The sequence below is a fragment of the Ranitomeya variabilis genome, chromosome 1, assembly GCF_051348905.1.
Source record: "Ranitomeya variabilis isolate aRanVar5 chromosome 1, aRanVar5.hap1, whole genome shotgun sequence".
In the NCBI taxonomy this organism is placed as follows: Eukaryota; Metazoa; Chordata; class Amphibia; order Anura; family Dendrobatidae; genus Ranitomeya; species Ranitomeya variabilis.
Window position 1 is genome coordinate 723,763,936 of NC_135232.1, and position 25,325 is coordinate 723,789,260.

A 25,325-nucleotide genomic window follows, 5' to 3' on the forward strand; every position below is an offset into this window, starting at 1 on the left:
TGTTGCCCCAAACAAACAGATTGGGGTGTGCCTGCAAACTGGTCAAATAGGAAGTAGAACCAAGTAAAGGAAGGGACCTGAAGATATAGAGGATCTTGGGAAGAATTATTGATTTTACAATAAGGCACCTTCCCCACCACGATAATACTTAATCATCATAAAATCTAAGCTCTTTAGAAATGGAAGCTATAAGAGAATCCAAATTGCTGGGAATCAAGGAGCTAAGGTTTCTAGAAAACCTCAGACCCAAATAAACAATATCCGTCTCCGCCCAACTCCAGGGCAAAATATCCTTTATACTCCGGATTTGAGAATCAGTGAGATTAAATTGAAAAATTTTCGACTTGGACTTGTTTATTTTAAAATATGAAAAAAATTATTATTATTTTTTTTTTTTTAAGAAAGGTTTGCAAATGTGGAATAGAATGACAAGGATTGGTAAGGGACAGGAGAATATCAACAGCATATAAACGGATTTTAAATTCCTTACGATCCATGCAAACTCCCTCTATGGAGGGATTATCTCTAATGAGCTGAGCTAATGGCTCTATGGCAAGGGCTAAAAGCAATGGAGAAAGGGGGCAACCTTGCCGGATACCATTAGAGATTGGAAATGGGGAAGAAAAGTGATTATTAATATAAATTTTTGCCTGAGGATCGGAATATAAAGCCATAATTTTATTTATAAAATCCAAATCAAAGCAAAATTTTTGTAGGGAACATTTGAGAAAAGTCCAATTTAAGCAATCAAATGCTTTCTCTGCATCAAGGGAAATTAAAGTGGAGTTCATTTTTGGGAATTAATTAATTTAATAATATTTATCAGCCTCCTGCTACCTTCAATGGATTGCCGGTGCTTGATAAATCCAATCTGGTCCGTGGAAATTAATTTGGGCAAAATAAGGTTAAGGCGGTTAGCTAAGACTTTGGAATAAATTTTGAGATCGGTATTAATTAATGAAATGGGACGGTAATTAAGTATTTGATCAGGACTAATATGAGGCTTGGGAATAAGTATAATTGTGGCATCCAAATTTTCCCTAGGGAAAGAACCAATGGACGCAGCGGCATTGAAAATTTGAAATAAATGGGGGACAAGAATTTCACGGAATGATTTATAATAATTACTAACTAAAGAGCCCGGCGTTGCCTGGGCATAGTAAATATCTGTTGTTAGTTATAGCATCTCACTTCTCTTATTTTCCCATCACTCCTCTCATTTTCCCCCTCACATCTCTCATTTTCTCCCTTACACCTCTCTTTTTCCCCTTCACTCCTCTCATTCCCCCCTAACACTTGTCATTTCGACCTCACATCTTGTCATTTTCCGATCACTCCACTATTTTCCCTCACTCCTCTCATTTTGCACTCACATCTTTTCATTTTCACCTCACACCCCTCATTTTCACCTCACACCTCTCATTTTCCCCTCAGTATATACATTGTTTGTCATCTCCCTTATATATAGTATACACCTGTATATCATCTCCTGTATATAGTATATACCTGTATGTCATCTCCCCTGTAAATAGTATATACCTGTTGTATGTCATCTCCTCCTGTATATTGTATATACCTGTATGTCATCTCTTCTGTATATACTATATACCTGTATGTCATCTCCTCCTATATATAGTATATACCTGTATGTCATCTCCCCTGTATATAGTATATACCTGCTGTATGTCATCTCCTCTATATACCTATGTGTCATCTCCCCTTTTATATAGTATTTACCTGTATGTCATCTCCTCCTGTATATAGTATATACCTGTGTGTCATCTGCTCCTGTATATAGTATATACCTGTGTATCATCTCCTTTTGTATATAGTATATACCTGTGTCATCTGCTCCTGTATATAGTATATGTCTGTGTGTCATCTCCTCCTGTATATAGTATATACCTGTGTATCATCTCCTCCTGCATATAGTATATACCTGTGTGTCATCTCCTCCTGCATATAGTATATACCTGTGTGTCATCTCCCCTGTATATAGTATGTACCTGTATGTCATCTCCTCCTGTATATAGTATGTACCTGTATGTCATCTCCTCCTGTATATAGTATATACCTGTGTGTCATCTCCCCTGTATATAGTATATACCAGTGTGTCATCTCCTCCTGTATATAGTATATACCTGTGTGTTATCTCCCCTGTGTATAGTATATATGTGTGTATAATCTCCTCCTTTATATAGTATATACCTGTATGTCATCTCCTCCTGTATATAGTATATACCTGTGTGTCATCTCCCCTGTATATAGTATATGTGTGTGTGTCATCTCCCCTGTATATAGTATATACCTGTGTGTAATCTCCTCCTGTATATAGTATATATCTGTGTGTCATCTCCTCCTCTATATAGTATATACCTGTGTGTCATCTCCTCCTGTATATAGTATATATCTGTGTGTCATCTCCTCCTGTATTAGACCTTGTTCACACGTTATTTGCGCAGTATTTTTACCTCAGTATTTGTAAGCTAAATTGGCAGCCTGATACATCCCCAGCCAACAGGAAGCTCTCCCCCCGGCAGTATATATTAGCTCACACATACACATAATAGACAGGTCATGTGACTGACAGCTGCCGGATTTCCTATATGGTACATTTGTTACTCTTGTAGTTTGTCTGCTTATTAATCAGATTTTTATTTTTGAAGGATAATACCAGACTTGTGTGTGTTTTAGGGCGAGTTTCACGTGTCAAGTTGTGTGTGTTGAGTTTTGTGTGGCGACATGCGTCTAGCAACTTTTTGTGTGTCGAGTTGCATGTGACAGGTTAGTGTAGCAAGTTGTGTGCAGCAAGTTTTGCGCATGGCGAGTTTTATGTGTGGTGCGTTTTGAGTATGTGCAAGTTTTGTGTGAGGCAACTTTTGCATGTATTGCAACTTTTGTGCATGTGGCAATTTTTCCGCGTGTGCAAGTTTTGCGTGTGGCGAGTTTTCCATGAGGTGAGTTTTGCACGTGGCGAGTTCTGCGTGAGCCTAGTTTTGCATGTGGCGAGTTTTGCGCGTGGCGAGTTTTGAGCGGCAACTTTTGTGTTTCGACTTTTACGTGGCGAGGTTGGTGTATGTGTGGTGAAATGTGTGCTGAGGGTGATATACGTGTTCCAGCACGTGGTAGTGTGTGGCGCATTTTGTGTGTGTGTTCCTATCCCCGTGTGTGGTGAGTAACCCATGTCGGGGCCCCACCTTAGCAACTGTACGGTATATACTCTTTGGCGCCATCGCTCTCACTCTTTAAGTCCCCCTTGTTCACATCTGGCAGCTGTCAATTTGCCTCCAACACTTTTCCTTTCACTTTTTCCCCATTATGTAGGGGCAAAATTATTTGGTGAATTGGAACGCGCGAGGCTAAAGTTTCGCCTCATAACATAGCCTATGATGCATTCAGGGTCCAGACGTGTGACACTGCAAAATTTTGTGGCTGTAGCTGCGACGGTGCAGATGCCAATCCCGGACATACACACATACACACACACATTCAGCTTTATATATTAGGCTACTTTCACACTAGCGTCGTGCATTGCACGTCGCTATGCGTCGTTTTGTAGAAAAAACGCATCCTGCAAAAGTGCTTGCAGGATGCGTTTTTTTTCCATAGACTTTTATTAGCGATGCAGTGCGACGCATTGCCACACGTCGCAACCGTCGTGCGACGGTTGCGTCGGACCGTCGCCACCAAAAAACGTTACATGAAATGTTTTTTGGTGCGTCGTTTGCAGCATTTCCGACTGCGCATGCGCGGCCGGAACTCCGCCCCCACCTCCCCGCACATCACAATGGGGCAGCGGATGCGTTGGAAATCTGCATCCGCTGCCCCCGTTGTGCGGCGCTTTCACAGCTAGCGTCAGTGCACGACGCTAGTGTGAAAGTAGCCTTAGATTGCTATAACCATCAGGACCAGGGGCCTTATAAGACCAATTGTTTTATTGTGTTACTAATCTCTCCTGCAGTAAAAGGAGCAGCCAAAAAGTCTGCATCCATGGAATCAAGTTGTGGAAGAAGACAAAAAGTCATCAATAGATCTCGCACCTGGAATGGGAAGAGAGGGATCAGACCGCAAATTATATAATTGATTGAAATATTGTGCAAATTCATTAGACCAAGTGTCTTTGTAACCAAGTTCATGTGTAATCCAGAAGTCCGCGTTTCATGCGTCAGAAACATATCAGCGGCCACAATGTACATCTACAGGAGGATTGTGTACATGACTGCAGGTGATGACGTTTCAAGTCTTCTATAAACAGCACTACCGCTCGTGAGAAATAAATCTCTATATATATAAAATAGTCTAAGGTCCACTTCCGTCTGTTTGTCTTTAACAGAAATCCCGCGTAGCTGATCGGCCGGGCGCTACCAATCAGCGATATTGGGGCAGGATTTAAACACCGCTTCACTTTTTACTATTGATGCTGCCTATGCAGTGCAGCGCCCCAGAGTCCTGGTCGTTGCAGTACTGTGGCTCCGCCACTATGGGGAGCTATGGTACGTCTGATGGCACTGAAGGAGTTCATCTGATCAGGTATCACAGACACCAATACATTTCACAGCCGGGCCTCCGGGGGGAGCTAAGGGTTCTATTCACTAGGCCACTCCCCACCATAGTGGGTAAACTGGGGGTCAGGCAGGAAGTTAGAGAGGAAGCTGACTGGGTTGGAACCAGGCAACACCTTGTGGCAGAGGGTGTTGTGGGGGAAGATACAGTAGGGTCTCTGTCAGGGGTGGGATCCTGACAGAGGTTTGGCAACTTGAACGAACGTAACGGGACCGTGCCTGCTCAGTATAGCGGCGGTGCCCAAGGAGGGATCAGAAGCGAGATAGATTGTGCTGAGTGAGAAACGAGATCAAAGCGATAGGAGAATACCAGTAGGAGTCGTGCTGTAAGACCGAGGCAACATCCTACTGAGGCGCACAACCGGTGGCCGGAACGCCGAGAGAGTATTATAACATTCAGCTTCAAGCAATACTCTAAACAGCGGCAGGACAGTCAGTCTAAGGCGGGCTGTCTCACCTAAATCACCTATGCAGTCTTGGGGGGCAACTTGTGGAGAGGGGCGACTCTAGGATCCCGGAAGAGCTCCGAGCCTACCCGTCAAACGGGTGCCGTTCCAACCAGAACATCAGGGAGGGACGGAGGATTAGCAGAACATCATCTAATCGAGTTGTGAGGGAACTTAAGAAACAGACACAACAGTTGTGGGGACTTTCCGTAAGCACAGCAGGGAAGGACTACAACACATAGCGCAAGCAGGAAGGCACAGATTTCCACCTGTGAAGAGAACTCTGGAGGTGCCATTGGACCGGCCGGACTTGCGCAGCCTGGTGAACCGTATTCTGGACTGAGGACCCAGAGATCTTCAGTAAAGAGGTAAAGAGACTGCAACCTGGTGTCCTCGTTATTTAACGCGACCTGCACCCCACAACTGCACCGTTACAGTCACCACCATCTACATCTACCTACCCATTCACTGTGCGCCCCACGGCAGGGTCACGGACCGGGGCCTAGCCACCGTGACAACCCCAGAGCAGAGACTCAGAGGCCCGGTACCGGGTACCCCTCGGCCCTGCGGCGGTGGGGGCGCTACAGCAGCATCAATAGTAAAAAAGATATCATGTTAAAAATAATAATGTAAAAAAAATCGTGATATTCTCACCTTCCGGCGTTCCCGGCAGCTTTTCCCGCTCCTTGTGATGCTCCGGTCCCAGTAATGCTTTGCGCTAATGACCCCAGATGATGTAGCGGTCTCGCGAGACTGCTACATCATCACGGGTTATTGCCACAAAGCATCACTGGGAACGGACCTGGCAGGAGCATCGCTAAAGGCCTGGGCTGGATCTGGGGGCCGCCGGAAGGCGAGTATATAACTATTTTTTATTTTAATTCTTTTTTTTTTTTTTTAACAGGGATATGGTGCCCACACGGCTATATATTACGTGGCTGTGTTATATACTACGTGGATTGTGCTGTATACTACGTGGACTGTACTATATACTACGTGGGCTGTGCTATATACTACGTGGGCTGTGTTATATACTGCGTGGGCTGGGTTATATACTGCGTGGGCTGGGTTATATACTGCGTGGGCTGGGTTATATACTGCGTGGGCTGGGTTATATACTGCGTGGGCTGGGTTATATACTGCGTGGGCTGGGTTATATACTGCGTGGGCTGGGTTATATACTGCGTGGGCTGGGTTATATACTGCGTGAGCTGTGCTATATACTATGTGGCTGTGCTATATGCTACGTGGGCTGTGCAATATACTACGTGGCTGTGTTATATGCTACGTGGCTGTTTTATATGCTACGTGGCTGTGTTATATGCTACGTGGCTGTGTTATATGCTACGTGGCTGTGTTATATGCTACGTGGGCTGTGTTATATGCTACGTGGGCTGTGTTATATGCTACGTGGGCTGTGTTATATGCTACGTGGGCTGTGTTATATGCTACGTGGGCTGTGTTATATGCTACGTGGCTGTGTTATATGCTACGTGGGCTGTGTTATATGCTACGTGGGCTGTGTTATATGCTACGTGGGCTGTGTTATATACTACGTGGGCTGTGTTATATTTCTCTGCTGTATCTGTGCATCATGAACCGTGGTATGTGTTAAAGGGGGGGCCCACTGAGACTCTTTTGCCCGGGGCCCTCAAAAACCTGGAGCCGGCCCTGGCTTCACTGATTGTCCGGCCGCGAATTGGAGCAGGATTTGAACCACACTTCGCTGATTGGTCGCGGCCGGCCGGCCGAATCCTGTGTATTCATTGCATTATTCTTAAATCTTCATAAATAAAACTACATACATATTCTAGAATACCCGATGCGTTAGAATCGGGCCACCATCTAGTTATATAATAATAACCAAATATAATAAATACAAAAATCTCCTGCAAATGGAGGCAAATATTCCCAGCAGTTATTTCGGAGTTATATCTGGTCCTGGTCATCAATATACCGTCATGTGGGAGTTATTCCTTCAACTTTCCTACAGCACCGAATGGCAAATCTGCTGTGGTATCAGGGGACACGATATATGTAGGGGTCTGCGAGAGCCAGGCAGTCATACTCCTCATCGCCACCCAGTGATATGAGGTAGATAACTTGTCAGCAACCCCAGGACTGGCACTGGCAGGGTTCATTCACACACTCCGGTCAAATCAGAGGTGGAGGTTTTGGGGCTGTTTTTTTTTTTTTTTTTTTTTTTTTGGATTTTTTTGGATTTTTGGATTTTTAAAAAAGCAGGTCAGCAGCATCTCGTGTTACCTGCGCCCCTGATGAGGAGTGACACATGACAGCTGCACCCCCAGATCAGCTCGTCTCTGGCACCATCTGTCACGGGGGGCAGCTGTGATCCGACGGCTGCTATTACCAGTATTCTCAGAAGATTACCCCACTACCACCGTCCTGGCAATTATCAGCTTTCAACCCCAAGCCGCAGAGAGGCGACAGGCAGCGCTGCCAGGGGAGATGATGAAATGACAGCTCTGATCAGACCGACCATCACGTGGCAGCCACATATTCGGAGAACGGTGACAGTATCACCCATCATAGGATTAGAAACACAGCTCAGCAGACAGTATCACAGGATAGGATTAGATACACAGCTTCTGTATAACCATCGCAGCTGCATCCCACCATCCGGACAGTACATCCTTTTAATCTGGCTGCAGGTTTATCAGTTAGATTTGCCATTGTACGAGGATCGGCTGGATGACCTATACGTAAGTCCCAGGATATTATCAACCTCCCGGCAGTGACTCCTATAATAACAGAACTGTGTGGAATTGTTAATTGAGCAATTCTCTAACATATTATTATTATTATTTATTTATAAAGCACCATTGATTCCATGGTGCTGTACATGAGAAGGGGTTACATACAAGTTACAGATATCACTTACAGTAGGGGCGAGGACCCTGCCCTTGCGGGCTTACATTCTGCAGGATTATGGGGAAGGAGACAGTAGGTTGGGGGTACATATATCCATTCACACTGCAGCTTCCAGCTAAACCGTCTTATGGGACCCAGTACATAGCCATTACATGTATGTTATATGTACAGCACTTCAGGCTCAGCCGCAGGTGGAGGGGGATGTTGTGTAATCCACAGATAGAGGCTACAACAATCCATAAAGAACGTATAATAACAATCACGCTGCGCCCAGTGTGTACAATACACAGCAGTTACTATAGGGACCCGGGGCCAAGATTCTGCCTACATGGCGGCTAAACCACCTGCCCGGCCCACTATGGCTAATCACGTGTAATTATGAGACGCCCATTGTTTACAAGACCAGACACGGGGCGGCAATCACACCCCAAGTACAGTATGTACTGACACAGGGAATATGTGCTGCCCTTGGCCACAAGCAATGTGGCGACCACAGGCCATATAGTGCACCGAGCCCAGCACGTACGAGGCGGAGGACACGGTGCTGCCATCCAACTCCATCTGTAATCATTCTGACTAATTAATGTTTCCAGCACAGAAGTAATCAGTAAATGTGGATCAATGTTAATAATAGATGGGCCCCTGGGGCCGCTGCCTGTCTGAGTCCTCGGCAAACATAGCTGGATTTAATATAATGAGGCATTATTAACCATTGTGAGCCCAGCTTTACACGAAAGATGCCTCAATGGGAAGGTTTGTTAAAGACACCTCAAAAATTAGATTTCACAGTCTCCAATTTATGAGCAGTGAAAGGTTAATTTCCATCTAAGTGGTGCGATTATTTTCAGCGCGCATCTCTTCCTGTCCAGAGCATATGTGCCATAGAGGCAAACAATGCGGCTCCTACAGGGCCCCAACACAGATTGTAGAGTCCCTATATAAATCCCCTTTCACCCAAGAATCATTGGAAGGAGATGGGGTGATTAGGGGTATGGTGGTGGTAACCAGCCCCAGAAAATGGGATTTGGCGTTTTAATCTTTGTAATTGTTCCTGTCTCCCATGTGCGACCCCCCAAACAATTCAGAGACATCCCACCTACTCTTTGAGCTTTAGATTAGATGGCAGAGGCTCATCTGGGGACTACTGGGATCGACTGGATCCAGTGATCTCCTCCTGATCGGATGGACGTACAGATAATTCACTAGCTACAAAGAGAATATTTTGTATGTGAAACACGCTGCGTGGAGGAAATCAGAGGGAAGTCGTCTCCCCAGGATTTTGCTGAGTGTCTAAAATATCAGGATTTCTTTTTTTCTAGGCACCGGTTTGGCGAGAAATTGCTGATGTCTGGTGATCCCTGTGGGGAGGAAGAGGAGGGTGTCACTGACTGACAGATGTGTGATGGTTGCCCCATTTATGGGACAGGTTTTATCATCTTCTCGCCAATAGGATGCACTGGACTTTCCAGCAGAAACTGGGAGCTTATCGAAATGATCACTGGGAGCCACTGGCCTGACACAGAGGCCTGCAGCATGTGGGGGGAAATCCATGAACATGACGTCTGCACTGTGCCACCAGATGCTGCTCTATCAGTAGAGAAAGCTGCAACTTTCCAGATTCATTCATGTGTAAATGTATCTCCAATTGCCTATGTGACAGACAATCCCATAGAGTAAAGAGAAAGACCAGCCCCTGCACACTAGCACAGCAGACCCTGTATGCATCAAGCTGTAGTCATGACAACTAAATTAACAACTCCCCATTCTTTATACTGCAGGCAGCCTGAAGGGTGACCCTTGTGCCCATGTGCTCAGAGCACAGTGATCAGCCCATGTAAAGCTGTGGGGTGATTAGTACACTATGGCCACCGATGGAGCAGGCTGTATTGTAACAAAGGAGCAGGACTTGCTGTATGAAATAATGACCAACCGAGGCAATAAAGTCTGCCCCATCTGTGCTCAGGCCAATTTAATCCAACAGAACCCCAAGACTCTTCCACTTTTTGACACAAAAGAGTTAAAAAGAAGCTTTGGAGCCCTCCCTGGGGACTGTGCTGAGAAGGTGTCTCTGGGGACCCCCAAGTGTTTACTGCAATGAAGAGAAAGAGGAGGAGGATGGTACAAAGTCTAAGCAGGGCTGCAATACAGGAGATTCTAAGAACATATTACAGAGTTGCACTAAAAAGGGCCACTAACAAGTCAGACTATGCATGACATATGCCGAGAAGACAGATTAATCAGTTAGTGTCACTTTAAGATACTGCAGAACCTAGAATGAGAAGCGGTTGATAAAATAATAATGATAGGCTTATTGGCATGGCAACAAATAATAAACAATCCACTAGTGTAACCAGATGGAGCTGCATACACCCCAAGGAGGGATCATCCACACACAAGGTGAGAGGTGACTTCGCCAATGTAACTCTATGGGGATCACCGCGGCTTTGTCCTCACTGTTTACTTACAACCCACAAAGTCAGTGTACTCCTGCAGCTCTGAATACCACCATTGATATGTCGCCATCAATCCAGTAACAGCAGGTAAACAGAGCAGGCAGTTTCTGTCATCACCAGGGGATGGCGGCGCAGAGGACGTGCAATTATCTGCAGAGTTGTCAAAATGGACCAAGAAGCACAAGATGTTTAATCCAGTGCTAAATGATCAAATTGGCAAACTCAAAAACACAACGTACTGGAAGGGTTCACATCACCGACGACATTATCACCCCGGGCTACATAGTTAAGCTCTCTGCTTGCTGTCAGTGACAGGAAAATTCAAGATTACATTCAGGAACAGAAAGACAGATCTTAAGGGGTCAGTTAAGGTACCTTCACACTAAACGACTTTGCAAAGATAACGATAGCGATCCGTGACGTTGCAGCGTCCTGGATAGCGATATCGTTGTGTTTGACACGCAGCAGCGATCTGGAACCTGCTGTGATATTGCTGGTCGTTGCTGAAAGTTCAGAACTTTATTTGGTCGTCAGATCGGCGTGTATCGTCGTGTTTGACAGCAAAAGCAACGATGCCAGCAATGTTTTACAATGGTAACCAGGGTAAATATCAGGTTACTAAGCGCAGGGCCGCGCTTAGTAACCCGATATTTACCCTGGTTACCATTGTAAATGTAAAAAAAAAAAACAGTACATACTCCCCTTCTGATGTCCGTCAGGTCCCTGGCCGTCTGCTTCCCGCACTGACTGAGCGCCGGCCAGCCGTAAAGCACAGCACAGCGGTGACGTCACCGCTGTGCTCTGCTTTTACTTTACGGCTGGCCGGAGCTCACAGTCAGTGCGGGAAGCAGACGGCCAGGGATCTGATGGACATCAGAAGGGGAGTATGTACTGTTTTTTTTTTACATTTACAATGGTAACCAGGGTAAACATCTGGTTACTAAGCGCGGCCCTGCGCTTAGTAACCCGATATTTACCCTGGTTACCCGGGAACTTCGGCATCGCTGGTCGCTGGAGAGCTGTCTGTGTGACAGCTCTCCAGCGACCACACAGCGACGCTGCAGCGATCGGCATCGTTGTAGATATCGCTGCAGCGTTAATGTGATGGTACCTTTAGACTTTGGCATCAGAGATGATCATGAAGTGTGCAGGGTCCTAACGGATAATCTCATCATTAAAAGTTATCACCTATGCACAGGATCACTGGGACCCCTGGCTAATCCCGAGATGAAGTCTCTGAAATGCCTTATCGGAATAGAGCGGTGGTCACACGTATTCATTTCTCTATAGAGTCCCCTACTTAATTAAAGGGGTTGTCCAATCTCAGGAAAGTGGACGTCAAACTTTGAAAAATACCTAAAATAAACTCCGTAGATACTGGCCCCCCAACGTTTCGGCTGCAGCAGTGATGTCGCATCAATATCACAAGTCACTACTCTAGGTAATCACAGACCAACGGTGACAGCTCAAGCTGCCTACCTCAACGATTGGCTAGAACGGTGATGCTGGCACTTCCCTGTATATTGTACTAGCTATTGAACCCGTTCTACGCCCGGGTGGCGAGCATTTATATTGGTATATGGTCTCCATCCTGGTATGTGCTGCTCCCATCTTGCTCTACCATCCTGTCATGTGCTGCTCCATCCTGCGCCCCCATCCTGTCATGTGGTGCTCCCATCCTGCGCCCCCATTCTGTCATGTGTGTGCGCCCCCATTCTGTCATGTGCTGCTCCCATCCTGTGCCCCCATTCTGTCATGTGCTGCTCCCATCCTGCGCCCCCAATCTGTCATGTGGTGGTCCCATCCTGCGCCCCCATTCTGTTGTAATGTACTGCACCCATTCTGCCTGTTCCTGTTTCCATTCTGCCATATGTTGTTCTCATCTTTCTCTCTCCGACTCTACTGCCCGAGTGCGGCTGTGCTGAGTGCGGGCGGCTGTGCGTGGCGGTGGTGAGTGCGGGCGGCTGTGCGTGGCGGTGGTGAGTGCAGGCGGCTGTGCGTGGCGGTGCTGAGTGCGGGCGGCTGTGCGTGGCGATGCTGAGTGCGGGCGGCTGTGCGTGGCGATGCTGAGTGCGGGCGGCTGTGCGTGGCGATGCTGAGTGCGGGCGGCTGTGCGTGGCGATGCTGAGTGCGGGCGGCTGTGCGTGGCGATGCTGAGTGCGGGCGGCTGTGCGTGGCAGTGGCGAGTGCGGGCAGCTGTGCGGGGTGGTGCTGAGAGTGCGGGCGGCTGTGCTGGGCGCCGAGTGCTGGGGGGCCTGAGCAGGCGGGGACACCGGCGCGCTGTGGGGGTCAAGTGCCGGAGTCGCCGCTTGCTCAGGCCCCCGGCACTTGCTATATTTACCTGTCCCCCGTTCCACTGCTGCGCGCCTCTCTGTCTTCCGGGGTCCTCTGCCTGTGACTGTTCAGTCAGAGGGCGGCGCGTATTAAGCGCATCATCGCGCCCTCTGAACTGAACGTCGCAGGCAGAGGAGGTGAGGACGGAGTAGCGCGCATTGGCGGAACGGAGGACAGGTAAATATTGCATACTCACCCTCCCGGCACGTCCCTGCTTCTCCGTTGGAGATCGCGGTGTGCGTTCAGTGCTTACGCATACCGCGATCTCCTGGGAGCGTCGCTCTGTGGGGTCCAGACTGCGCCGGCGCTTGCGCAGTCTATAAAGGCTTCGGACAGAGTGACGCTCCCAGCGTTATATTATTGATATGTAAAGTAGTGAATGACTTCCAAACAGAAGCCGCCTGAAGAATGGTCAGGTCATTTTTACCCAATTCTTGGCTTTCTGAGATTGAAATGGTTAACAAAAAAGCTCCAAAAGTCTGGCCATATTAACAGATGTTGGGCGGAGAAAAAGAAAGATGTCGCGTGCACATACACTGGGACTAGGTCCCGGTCCTGCTCACATAGCTGCGGGGTTGGTCACAGTATCTCTGCTCACAAAGCCGCAGAACACAAATCACAATAGGCTTTTAGCTCTTCACGCATTATAAGGGCGCATTTTGGCAAAAAGTCGACTCAGATGACCCAAACTATGCCCTGCAAGATGCCCTGCTCACCTGGCTGGCCCGTTTCCTATGGCCCAGCACACAATGGAGGAATACGGGTATAATTATATCCTAAGGGTTAGTTTGTGGCCTCCATTGTGCGCAATCACAGTCCTGATATAAAGCGCTACAGGGAGAGCCATGAAATATACAATGATCCCTCCACACAGCAGGAAGCGTCAGCGCAGAATGTTCCTGTTATTGCTTTCTAACAAAATACCTATTAACAATATGGAAACATTGAATCATGTAAGTAAACAGACACGATGCTGCAGCTGCCGCCTGACCTGACCATCACAAAATACATGAATGAAACCAAAATTCTTTGCCACAGTGATCCCAAAACTGTACTGAATATACTGCGCTCCACCACCAGGGGGCTCCTGCTAATGAGGGAGAAGGGACAACTGCTTTAGTGATACAGAACTTTCACCAAACCGTTGTTACTTTCCTTCCTCTGCTCATTATAGCTGGTGATGAGCGAATATACTCGTTACTCGCGATTTCCCGAGCACGCTCGGGGGTCCTCCGAGTATTTTTTAGTGCTCGGAAATTTAGTTTTTATTGCCGCAGCTGAATGATTTACATCTATTAGTCAGCTTGATTACATGTGAGTATTCCCTAGCAACCAGGCAACCCCCACATGTACTTATGCTGGCTAACAGATGTAAATCATTCAGCTGCGGCAATGAAAACTAAATCTCCGAGCACTAAAAAATACTCGGAGGTCACCTGAGCATGCTCGAGAAATCTCAAGTAACAAGTACATTCACTCATCACTAATTATAGCACATACAGCACATTATAGTACAGTGACATTTTGCTTCTCTGGAAGTCCATGACAGACCCACAGAGATGACAATTAGTGCAGTGAGACGTACAGCAAGTGATTTGTGCTAACCAACGACGAAGCAATGGCGCTAAATATAAAGAACACACAGAGAACTAAAAAACAAAATAAATAAATAAAATAAAAAAATTCAGGGAATGAGGGGTTTAAAGGCACAGCCGCCATCAAATTAATACTAGAATACGAGAGGTTAATCACGCTGAGGATTTCCTGTCAGTATCTGAACAGGAAACCGTTGTCATACCTGATAGTAGGTCTTGATGTGTCGCACCAGGATAGTGAGGTTCTGAATCCGCAGGTTCACGTCGTTATTCACATTTTTGTTGATTCGCTGATTAGATGGTCGCGGATCACTGTGTGGAGAAAGAGATCATGGATTACAGAGCACAGTGTCAGCATATGGGGGGGGTACAGGTTACCAGCACCCCATGGTTTAAAGATCCCCATTCTTATGAAATGATTGTTTGGCTCATCCGAGTGTGGATGTGTTCTCAGTGGGAAGAAAGATAAAGGCGATGCTGGACCACTTAGTCGCCTCCAAAATCCGGCGTCACTTTCACTCCATCTTCCTCTGAGCATCCCTGTGCAGAGCCCATCTGTACCCTCCCTGTGCAGAGCCCCTCTGTACCCTCCCTGTGCAGAGCCCCTTCGGACCATCCTTGTGCAGAGCCCCTACGGACCATCCCTGTGCAGAGCCCTCTGTACCCTCCCTGTGCAGAGCCCCTTCGGACCTTCCCTGGGTAGAGCCCCTTTGGACCTTCCCTGTGTAGAGCCCCTTCGGACCCTCCCTTTGCAGAGCCCCTACGAACACCCCCCCCCCCCCTGCGGAACCCCTCCAGATCCCCCTGTAGAGCCTCTTTGAACCCTCTCTCTCTCTGCAGAGACCCTCCAGATCCCCCTGTAAAGCCCCTATGAACCCTCCCTCTGCAGAGCCCTATGACCCCTCCAACCTGTTTCCTCCAAACCACCTCTGTAACTTCTGCTCCAGACCCCTGCATCCCTTCCCATCCAGACCCCTCCATATACCTCTAGACCCTTCAGGCAGCAGCTTACCTTAAAGTAGAACAAAAGTATCCAGCAATATAAATTCTACAGCCCTGATCCTTCTCTCCTCCGAAAAAACAAACATATTTCGGGGGGAAAGTCGGGAGGCTTCCACATACTATAGATGCTGCACTGGTCCCACTAAAATCACAGGACTTATTGATTTTAATGGCTGTGGGGGTCTCAAGAGAACTGGAGGACTATAAATTGTAGAGGGGGAAACACTATTTTGAACAGATTTACACTTATGCTCTAGTCACATCCAAAGCTGCATCACAGAGCTTGAGCTTTCCATCTATATTCTGCAACCTGAGCTCGAAAGACACAAGCAGAAAACATTCACAATTAACACCAGATCTGAATATTAATAACACTAATTCCTGACCCCACAAGTAATATCTGAGGCTCCAGCACAGACTTCACGAATTGGCCGCACAGCTGTGAACGTCTTGGCGCCTTTAGCAGTAAATCCTATAACAAGCTGATTATAGGGCGCAGGTTCTCGTGTGTCCGGCACATGTAACTATAGCGCTCAGCTGTCCGCAGCTCGTGGAAATATCTGAGCGACTGACAACTATTCCTCTGCATAACAGGAGGACGTCATCCCGGGGGCCGCGGGTGACAGCTGCGCAGTCTGGAGGTCAAAGGGTATAAAACTTAGTAACATTGACAATGTAAGCGCCAGTGTCGGAGAAGAACTCATTCTCCATCCCTGGTCTGGACTGTTCATCACGTGGGGTCCAGATCTGTCATCTATTTAGAAAACTTTGGAGGTGTAAGATGAAGCTCCAAAGAAAATCCTTAAACAGGACCCCCCCCCCCCCCCCAACCATGTGCCATTTTTAATATCAAGCTCTTATTTGGTCGACTGATCTTTGGGCAATACCTGAGGTGACTGTGAGCTCTGAACCCCTATAGCAAATGCAGAATAGCTCTGCTGTCCCCTTATATGACAAACTGACCATTGGCCACTGAGACCTGGTGGTAAGTAAGAGCTTGGTCCCCAAAAATGCTGCAGACCCCCCAGTCAGGAGTCATGTAGCACATCTACTGTGGTCACTTTCGTGGTTTTTAGGGGCTGCACAGCCAAAAATTACAACATCGCATAACGTAAGTGCAGGTGGATGCGTCCTTTTACTACTTGCGTGCCGTGGTCATGGCATCATGCATTTAAAGCAGGCAGTGATGCGGCATCTGGACAGCGCCATCTTCAGCAAAATTCCCCTGGACCTCTTCCTCTTCCTAACCTTGAATCCTTTCAAATCAAATCATGAGCAAAGACCCTCAGGAACCAATTCTGATTGTCTCCAAAGCAGTATATCCTAATGTTCAATGCTTTGGTCACCTGTAATGTCTTTGCCATCCTGGAAAACATCAGCAAGCAGGTCAGCTGTTTTTTTTAAGGATCCTCTTATGGCTGCATCTTAATACTCTTTTTCCTTAACCCTCACAGCTCGCCCTATGGACACTCAAACAGTCTCAGAATATGAATCCTCAAAGTACTGTAACATATAGATGTCAAAAAAGGGGGATCTCCAAACCCTTTCATGAGCCAGAACCGAGAATTGCAACGCAAAAGTAGCAGCTGTAACATATTCACACATGACTTGCTCTGAGCTGGAAAGGAAGTGGTTGAGAAGCCGATATGCAGTTTTCGTGATGAAAATTCACATTCATCTGCGGACAGTGATGTAGTTTATACTATATATACATTAGTCATAGGTCTGCACTTCACACATCCACCTAGGACTCAGTGAAACAACCAACCATTAATGCGTAGAACAAAAAATTGCAGTCCCAAAGCCCGATCTGTATATATACACACGTGGTCAAAATTGTTGGTACCCCTCTAATGACAGAAAAACCCAAAATGGTCACAGAAATAACTTGAGTCTGACAAAAGTAATAATAAATAAAAAAATCTATGAAAATGAACAAATGAAAGTCAGACATTGCTTTTCAACCATGCTTCCTCCACAGAATTTAGAAAAAAATAAAACTCATGAAGTAGGCCTGGACAGAAATGATGGTACCCTTAACTTAATATTTTGTTGCACATCCTACGATTCCTGTAGCTGTCAATGAGACTTCTGCACCTCTCGACAGGTATTTTGGCCCACTCAAGAGCAAACTGCTCCAGTTGTCTCATGTTTGAAGGTTGCCTTTTCCAGATGGCATGTTTTAGCCACTCTTGGGTGTTTTTAGCTGTGTGTTTTGGGTCATTATCCTGTTTCAAGACCCATGACCTGGGACTGAGACCAAGCTTTCTGACACTGGGCAGCACATTTCTCTCTAGAATCCCTTGATAGTCTTGAGATTTCATTGTACCCTGCACAGATTCTAGACACCCTGTGCCAGATGCAGCAAAGCAGCTGCAGAACATATCAGAGCCTCCTCCATGTTTCACAGTAGGGACAATGTTCTTTTCTTGATATGCTTAATTTTTCCGTCTGTGAAAATAGAGCTGATGTGCCTTGGCAAAAAGTTCCATTTTTGTCTCATCTGTCCATAGGACATTCTACGAGAAGCTTTTTGGCTTGTCAACATGTAGTTTGGCATGTAGTTTTTTCCAACAATGGTGTCCTCCTTGGTCGTCTCCCATGAAGTCCACTTTGGCTCATACAACGACGGATGGTGCGATCTGACACTGATGTTCTTTGAGCTTGAAGTTCATCTTTAATCTGTTTAGAAGTTTTTCTGGGCTCTTTTGTTGCCATTCGTATTATCCGTCTCTTTGATTTGCCATCAATTGTCCCCCTGCGGCCACATCCAGGGTGGTTGGCTACAGTCCTATGGATCTTACATTTCTGAATAATATGTGCAACAGTAGTCACAGAAACATCAAGCTGCTTGGAGATGGTCTTATCACTTTTACCTTTAACATGTTGGTCTATAATTTTCTTTCTAATCTCCTGAGACAACTCTTTCTTTCGCTTCCTCTGGTCCATGTTGAGTGTGATACACACCATGTCACCAAACAGCACAGTGAGTATCTGTAGCCCTATATACAGGCCACTCACTGATTCCAAGATTGTAGACACCTGTGATACTAGTTATTGGACACACCTTGATTTGATATGTCCCTTTTGTCACATTATTTTCAGGGTACCATCATTTCTGTCCAGGCCTATTTCATGAGTTTTATTTTTTAAGAATTCTGTGGAAGCATGGTTGAAAAGCAACGTCGACTTTCATTTGTTCATTTTCATAGACTTTTTACTTATTATTTCTTTTGTCAGACTCAAGTTATTTCTGTGACCATTGTGGGTTTTTCTGTCATTACCAACAATTTTGACCACGTGTGTATACTGCTGGACTTGGCTTTAGAGATTCACCCCTCAGAACACAGAATCTTCTCCCCCTGTACTCACATCTGCAGCATTATCTTGTTGAGGAACACGCCGTCCACTAGATCCATGTAAGTTGCCAATTTACTCTCATTCTCATTACCACACGGCCCAACAGTTTTCACCTACAGAAGAAAAATTAAAGAGAGCAGAGAAGTGAGATTAGGAGGAATATAATAGGTTATTGAGTAGATTACTACCCGACCTCAGGCACTGCACATTCCTGGGAGAGCATGTAATGTAATGCCCAGAATCTGCACCAAGATGATTAACGGCTCATAAGTATCAGTCACAGCCTCCTCCATATACAGCACCCTGCTGCGTGTAAGAGCAGAGCACCCAAAGATATCCCTGGCCCCTGCACCGTGACAGATGTAGTGTATGTACACAGGGATTGTACCAGCAGAATAGTGAGTGCAGCTCTGGAGTATAATACAAGATGTAACTCTGGATCAGTAATGTAATGTATGTACACAGAGATTGCACCAGAAGAATAGCGAGTGCAGCTCTGGAGTATAGTACAGGATCAGTAATGTAATGTATGTACACAGTGACTGCACCAGCAGAATAGTGAGTGCAGCTCTGGAGTATAATACAGGATGTAACTCAAGATCAGTAATGTAACGTATGTATACAGTGACTGCACCAGCAGAATAGTGAGTGCAGCTCTGGAGTATAATACAGGATGTAACTCAGGATCAGTAATGTAACGTATGTATACAGTGACTGCACCAGCAGAATAGTGAGATGCTAGTAGATGGAATTGAACGAGTCAAAGCACGAATACCAGCATGTCTCTTGCCTGCAACAATTAGCATTGGCAATTATATGTTAGGTTTCTTTCCTGCCTCTTCAGAATTCATTATGGCACACATCCCTCACTCTGCAGTCAGGACACAAAGCTCCCAGCTCTGCTCTGCAGACAAACAAAAGCCTTGGAACTGAGAAGGATGTTATTGTTAATGTGACCCAAAGCAGAGACAAAAGCATCAGCCACAGATCCCCCCTCCCCCATGAGACTCCCCAGCAGTCACTTCAGTCTCTCGAGAACCGTTAACCTCACAACACCTGTCTCATGAGAGTGACGGCCTGTCTGACAGAGCTGGAGAGACCTGACCCCTAACAGTCATATCCCCAACCCCCGAGCACCTGTGATGACAGATTTACACCCTGTGTGGTCATGGTACCAAAATTAGCCAAACATGGACCCAGTTGGTGACTCAGTCAATAGAAGGCCTGAAAGTCGGTGACAAATGGGTGGAAGGTGAAGCTTTGGACTATTGCTCTCTAGGCCAGCGAGAAAACACCACCCCCCATCCCTGAGAACTTGAAAAGGTGAAAGTTGATCCCGTAGTTTTGTTGCGTGTAATGAAGTGTTTCATGTTACAGTCCACATAGAGTTACTGCACCCAGAGATGGACGCAGCAGGTGGGAAGAAAATCGCATGTACTCTCGTCTATGGAGGGCGAGCACGAAACACATCCAAACTCGCCATATAACGGCCGTAATCAGGTGGTGACCTGATAAAGTGAGTACAGACAGGGCAAAGATGGCCACCAATGCTCCGTCCACCTGCAGTGGGCCAATGGATGAATTATTTTGCAGCTGGTCCTACTTTCATTATGGAGGCATGCACCATAACTATTTTTGCAGCTTGCTCTTGCGTGACTATTTGAGAGTTGCAATTTAACAATTTTTACAAAAAACAGTCCAGCCACAGTCAGGGTAGACGATACTTGGGAGTAAAGTTGTATGCAATTAATTGGCAAAACATATAACGCAACAGTTTAAAGAAAAAAAAAATCCTCACACTTTACACACCTTTCAGGGGTCTAGCACGAAGCCTCCACCACTGCTCTGTGTCTGTTATTTTCTGCAGCACTGACATCACGTCTACAGCGCTGCAGCCAATCAATGAGTTCACCGCCTCCGCGCTATCCATTCCGCTAACTGCGTCAGAGCTGCCGAGCTCACCAATTGGCTGGAGACAATAACTACAGTGAACGGATGCAGCAGTGGAGACTCCGTGCTGGACCTGGGGAGGATGAGAGAAGCTCACTTTATTTTTTACATACTTACCTCCTGGACAGGCGTAACGCCTGAGATGTCGGTGCTGTGATTCTCAATGGTCAAGTAATATTGCAATTACTAGCCACTGATCAAATGCAGCCTCTCTCCACTTAGTCAGAGCAGACATCTTTTGGAAATAACAGTATCGCCAATGCAGGAACAGTGCCGGTCTGGGAGTTAAGTAAATGATTGATTTATTCCATATAGGACAATTATTTAAGAAAGGGTTGTCCAGTAGTCGACAACCCCTAAGAGGCCTCATTCAGATGTCTGGGAATCACGTAGGTGTTTTATACAAGTTTTTCCCAGATAGAACAATTACCTATTATAGTCTATGCGGCTATTCACATGTTTTGTCCAGAAAAAAGTCAGTTAATAAATAAACAAGACGAAACATGTCCAAATTTGATCTAAGTCAAGGACCAAATTACCAACACACATCTATAAGTCTGCAAAATAGGTCAGAGAATGCACACATTTGTATGAAGTCTGCATTTACCTCTGTAATGTATAGGAGCAACTTTGCAATTTATTTTTTTCATATGAAAAAAAAAAAAATTACTTAATGAAATATTAGTAATATCTGTTTCAGGTAAAGTTGGGTGACAATCAATAGGACCCCACAGCTTCTGGTGGTTACGCCACGTTTATGATATGTCAGCCAACCTCTAAAACAATTGATCCTCCTCCTGTACTAAGTCACAGCCCCGGTCCATAGATCAGTTGGGGGTACACCTGGTGACACTGTTCTGGGTAGTGCCCCTTTAAACGGTTTTATTACGGTACTTTAGAGGGGTCTCAACATCCTACTTAAAGAGCTTGCAATCTAATGGCTGATCACTCGGTATCTTAGGGCCTCGTTCCCACTTGTGCAAACTCTGAAGGGGTGTTTTTTTTGCCAGTATCCACAGCAAAATACACTAAAGCATGTTTGCTGATTATTGCTCTTTCACCCTTTTTAAGCGATTTGTTGGTGCGGATTTGATGCATTGAAAAAAAACGCTGATTGTAAAAAAAAAACAAAAAAAAAAAAACTGCAATTGTGATCTTCATAAGTTTTGATTTTTTATTCCCACCCCCCTCAAACTCCTCATAGTAGATTAAATAAAGGGAAAAAAATGCAGGAAAAAAAAGCACAAAGGACATGAGTTTGAGTTTTCATAAATCAAATTATGCAGACACAAAAAATGCAGCTGAAATAAACAAACAAAAAAAACCCACAAATACAGCAGCATTTACGTACTCTACGTGGGAACATGCCCTAGGGCGCTAAGTGGTGTCCCAGGTAGAATAACTATTGTCACAACTTTTTGGCTGTACTTTATACTGGGTCTACAGGAAGTGGCCATCTTGTCCTTAGAGGGGAATTATCACCTGCTTGTGACCCCCCAGATCTTCAGGAATGCTGCCATTCAGTTGTAATCAGGCAGGATGGGGGCAGGGCTGGGGAAGATCAGGGGCTGCTGGATGCATTCAGTCGAGGACAGGTCAATACACAGCAGTACCAAACAGAAAATATAGCAGCAGCAGCAGCAGGTGGTCTGTGCTGAGGGGGAGGATTGCAGTAGAGTTTGCATACAGTACAGGGAACTTCCTGAAACAGAAAACACTGATACATTGTGATAAAAGAAAAATAAATAAATAAAAGAGAAAAAGTTATAAATAAGTGAACACTAAGATCAAACTTGAAACAAAGTATGTGAACTTCAGCAGATGAGTTACCATGTTGCCATGCAGTAGTTACAATGTAACCATGTTTAGGGGACCCCAGCAACCACCATATCCCTCAGAAATGCGGAACACTCACCCATGTCACCAGTGGGCTCTCCAGGAACAGGTCCAGGAGCTGAGAGATGGTAATATCCATTATTTCCCAGGAGTTCGAGCCCTAATTGCAGAAAAGTGTAAGAGAGTAGTCCATGCTGCTGTCTGTGCCCCTGGAGGGAGCGGAGTGCTATCAACTGAACAATGAGAGTCTGATCTCTGCAGGGGGCAGAGGCACAACCCTCACTCTCCTCCTCCTGCCCAGCTCCTCTGTGCCCTCAGTCACTGCCCTCCATGCAGGGAGTCCATGCAGGATACAGGGAGTTTGCCAGCAGACAACTCACCTCACTGCATGTATGCAACTAAGTCCAGGTAGTAATTGTGCAGGCAGCATGGAGAGGTGGCTGGGCACCAGGGGCTGCAGTCAGTGGGTGGAGTGGGCTCTGCATTAACCAATGGGAGGGGGAGTGCAGTTGGAAGGGGCTGGCTGGGGGTTTGAACAATGCTGGGGTCTGGGTGAGCTGCACCTGTGCCCTGCATGTCTGAGGTCCAGAGTACTCTGAGCTGCCACAGCAATATTATGCCCTAGCAAACTCAACATTTCATTCATTGCAATGCCTGGTCTAGTAGTGGCCATAGCTGAAGCTGCTTTAAGTAACTCTTGTGTGATTTTAGTTGCTTGGAGGAACTTTATTCACCCCCTTTGAAGACATGGAGAACTTGCAATGATGTGACCAATCTGCAGCGACTTGTATCAGTGCCCATGTCCTGACGCCCTTTGTGCCTTTACAGCTGACTGGATCGGCCATATTGTGCAGGGTGAATTTATATGAATTTTTTTTTTTTACCACAGCATAAAAACTGAAATAAAAATTCATGCAGTTTATAATGTGATTTACACAAGTGTTTTTGGCTTTTTTCCCCAGGCAGAACACTTACCGTAATTTTTCCTGGAGGAGGAAAGAAAAAAAAAAGCAAATTCATATTGAAATCTTGTGCTGATTTGGTGCAGTTTTGACCACACAATGTAACTTAAAATCCAGCCAAAGGCTGTATTCTATCATACACAATCCCTGTAGTGGCACACTTTATAGATGTTGGGGGGGGGGGGGGGCCTATGCTGAGGACCCCTGTTATGAGCCAGAGAGGAGAAATGGTCACCATATATTGCCACATTTAGGCCGGGGTCACACTTAATGTACTGTAAAGCGCTGCAGAATATGTTGGCGCTATATAAATAAAGATTATTATTATTATTATTATTATGGTAAATCGGTCCGAGTCTCCCTGCCGAGAGTCGCACGAGTGGTCTCCGTGTGTAATGCGATGATGCGATTTCCTCACACCTATGTATCCGTATGACATCCGTATGGCTTTACATTTCTCACTGATTTTCCCCATTGAATTTAGTGGCTCAATGGGCTGAAATGAGGAAACTGCGTGGGTATTTCTCGCAAGCTAGACAAATGGTCCGTGTGGTGTCAGAGTTTTTCTCGCACTCATAGGCTTGCATTGGCGAGTCTCGGGCAATATACGAGTACAATCGCATCATCTCCTTATTTCTTTTATATAGCGCTAACATATTCCGCAGCGCTTTACAGGTTGCACACATTATCATCGCTGTCCCCAATGGGGCTCACAATCTAAATTCCCTATCAGTATGTCTTTGGAATGTGGGAGGAAACTGGAAGAAACCCACGCAAACACGGGGAGAACATACAAACTCCTTGCAGATGTTGTCCTTGGTGGGATTTGAACCCAGGACCCCAGCGCTGCAGTGCTAACCACTGAGCCACCGTGCAGCATGCTGCAATTTCACTCGCACGTAGAATACGTCATAGAAAAAATACGTTGCTGTGAACTGCCCCATAGATTAACACTGGGCCGAGTGCTATGGGATGTTCTCTCACATAGCACTCGTCGGTATTCTACGCTAGTGTGACCCCAGCCTTACCCTGCAGGTATTGGTCGCTTGCGATTACAGCTTCTTAAGGGGTGATCTTCATGAGACAGCCTCTTTCAGGAATTGCTATTTAAGCAGTTTTGTTAATCTAATCAGACTTTGAGAGTCCTGTTAATGCCGACGCCTATTTGATATTCTCTCTATTTACATTGTATACTAATAAGCAGCACCTTCCGTGCAGAAGTGAACATAGTACAATGAATATGTATTCTCATCCTCCGGAGGGAGCGCTTGTCTGTTTAGCATTGTAAAGTCTCAGCGATGCGTCCGTCAGCAGAGTGTATGGCTGCATATGATGCGGGTGTTATCAGATTTGACATATCTGTAAGGTCTCATCCAGACATCTGTGTTTCAAGTAGATGTCCTGTGATTTTTTTGCAGAGAACACATACTCATAATAGATACAGGTCGTCGGCAAAAAAATTAAGACGTGTCCCCTTCTTTATGTGATTTACAGATCCCACAAAAAGGTCTATCACTTGGATGCCGTCGACGTGTCACACGAGTACTGGCCATTTTATAATGTTTAGGTTGAGATCAGGTACGGACTGGGGATGAAATTCAGTCCTGGCATTTGAGATCAGACAGGCCCATGTTGTCCCCATCCACAAGAACCAGATGGGATATATCACTATTATTACCCTGGATGGAGGAAAGGAAGATTTACTACAAGACCAATATTTCTAATGATACCCGTGGCCTGCTGGGGTAAGTGACGGAGTCAGCGACTTTGTGCTCCATCACAAATCTTAACAGTGTGGGTGTCTTGAGAACACTGATTCTGTTAACAATGTAGCAGTGAAGGCAGCCCACAACCAGACAGGCCCTTCTGGCATTTGCCAGATGGCCAGTCCGGCCCTGGTTGAGATGCATGTAATTTGAGTTTGTGCAGAAAA

The 25,325-nt window shown here is 45.9% G+C and overlaps 1 protein-coding gene across 3 annotated transcripts in view; it reads right to left on the reverse strand.

The window, feature by feature from the left end:
* The window catches only part of CCDC88C (coiled-coil and HOOK domain protein 88C), an 89,971-nt gene extending 67,121 nt beyond the window's left edge, over positions 1–22,850 (reverse strand). For all 3 annotated transcript variants that reach the window (XM_077267775.1, XM_077267769.1, XM_077267784.1), the window contains exons 1-3: positions 22,510–22,850; positions 18,657–18,757; positions 14,486–14,594 (exon numbers count right to left, since the gene is read on the reverse strand). In XM_077267775.1, coding sequence (XP_077123890.1) covers positions 14,486–14,594; positions 18,657–18,757; positions 22,510–22,569 — 270 coding nt within the window. In that variant the 5' untranslated portion in view covers positions 22,570–22,850. The remainder of the gene's footprint in view (positions 1–14,485; positions 14,595–18,656; positions 18,758–22,509) is intronic.
* Between the last annotated feature and the right edge of the window lie 2,475 nt (positions 22,851–25,325).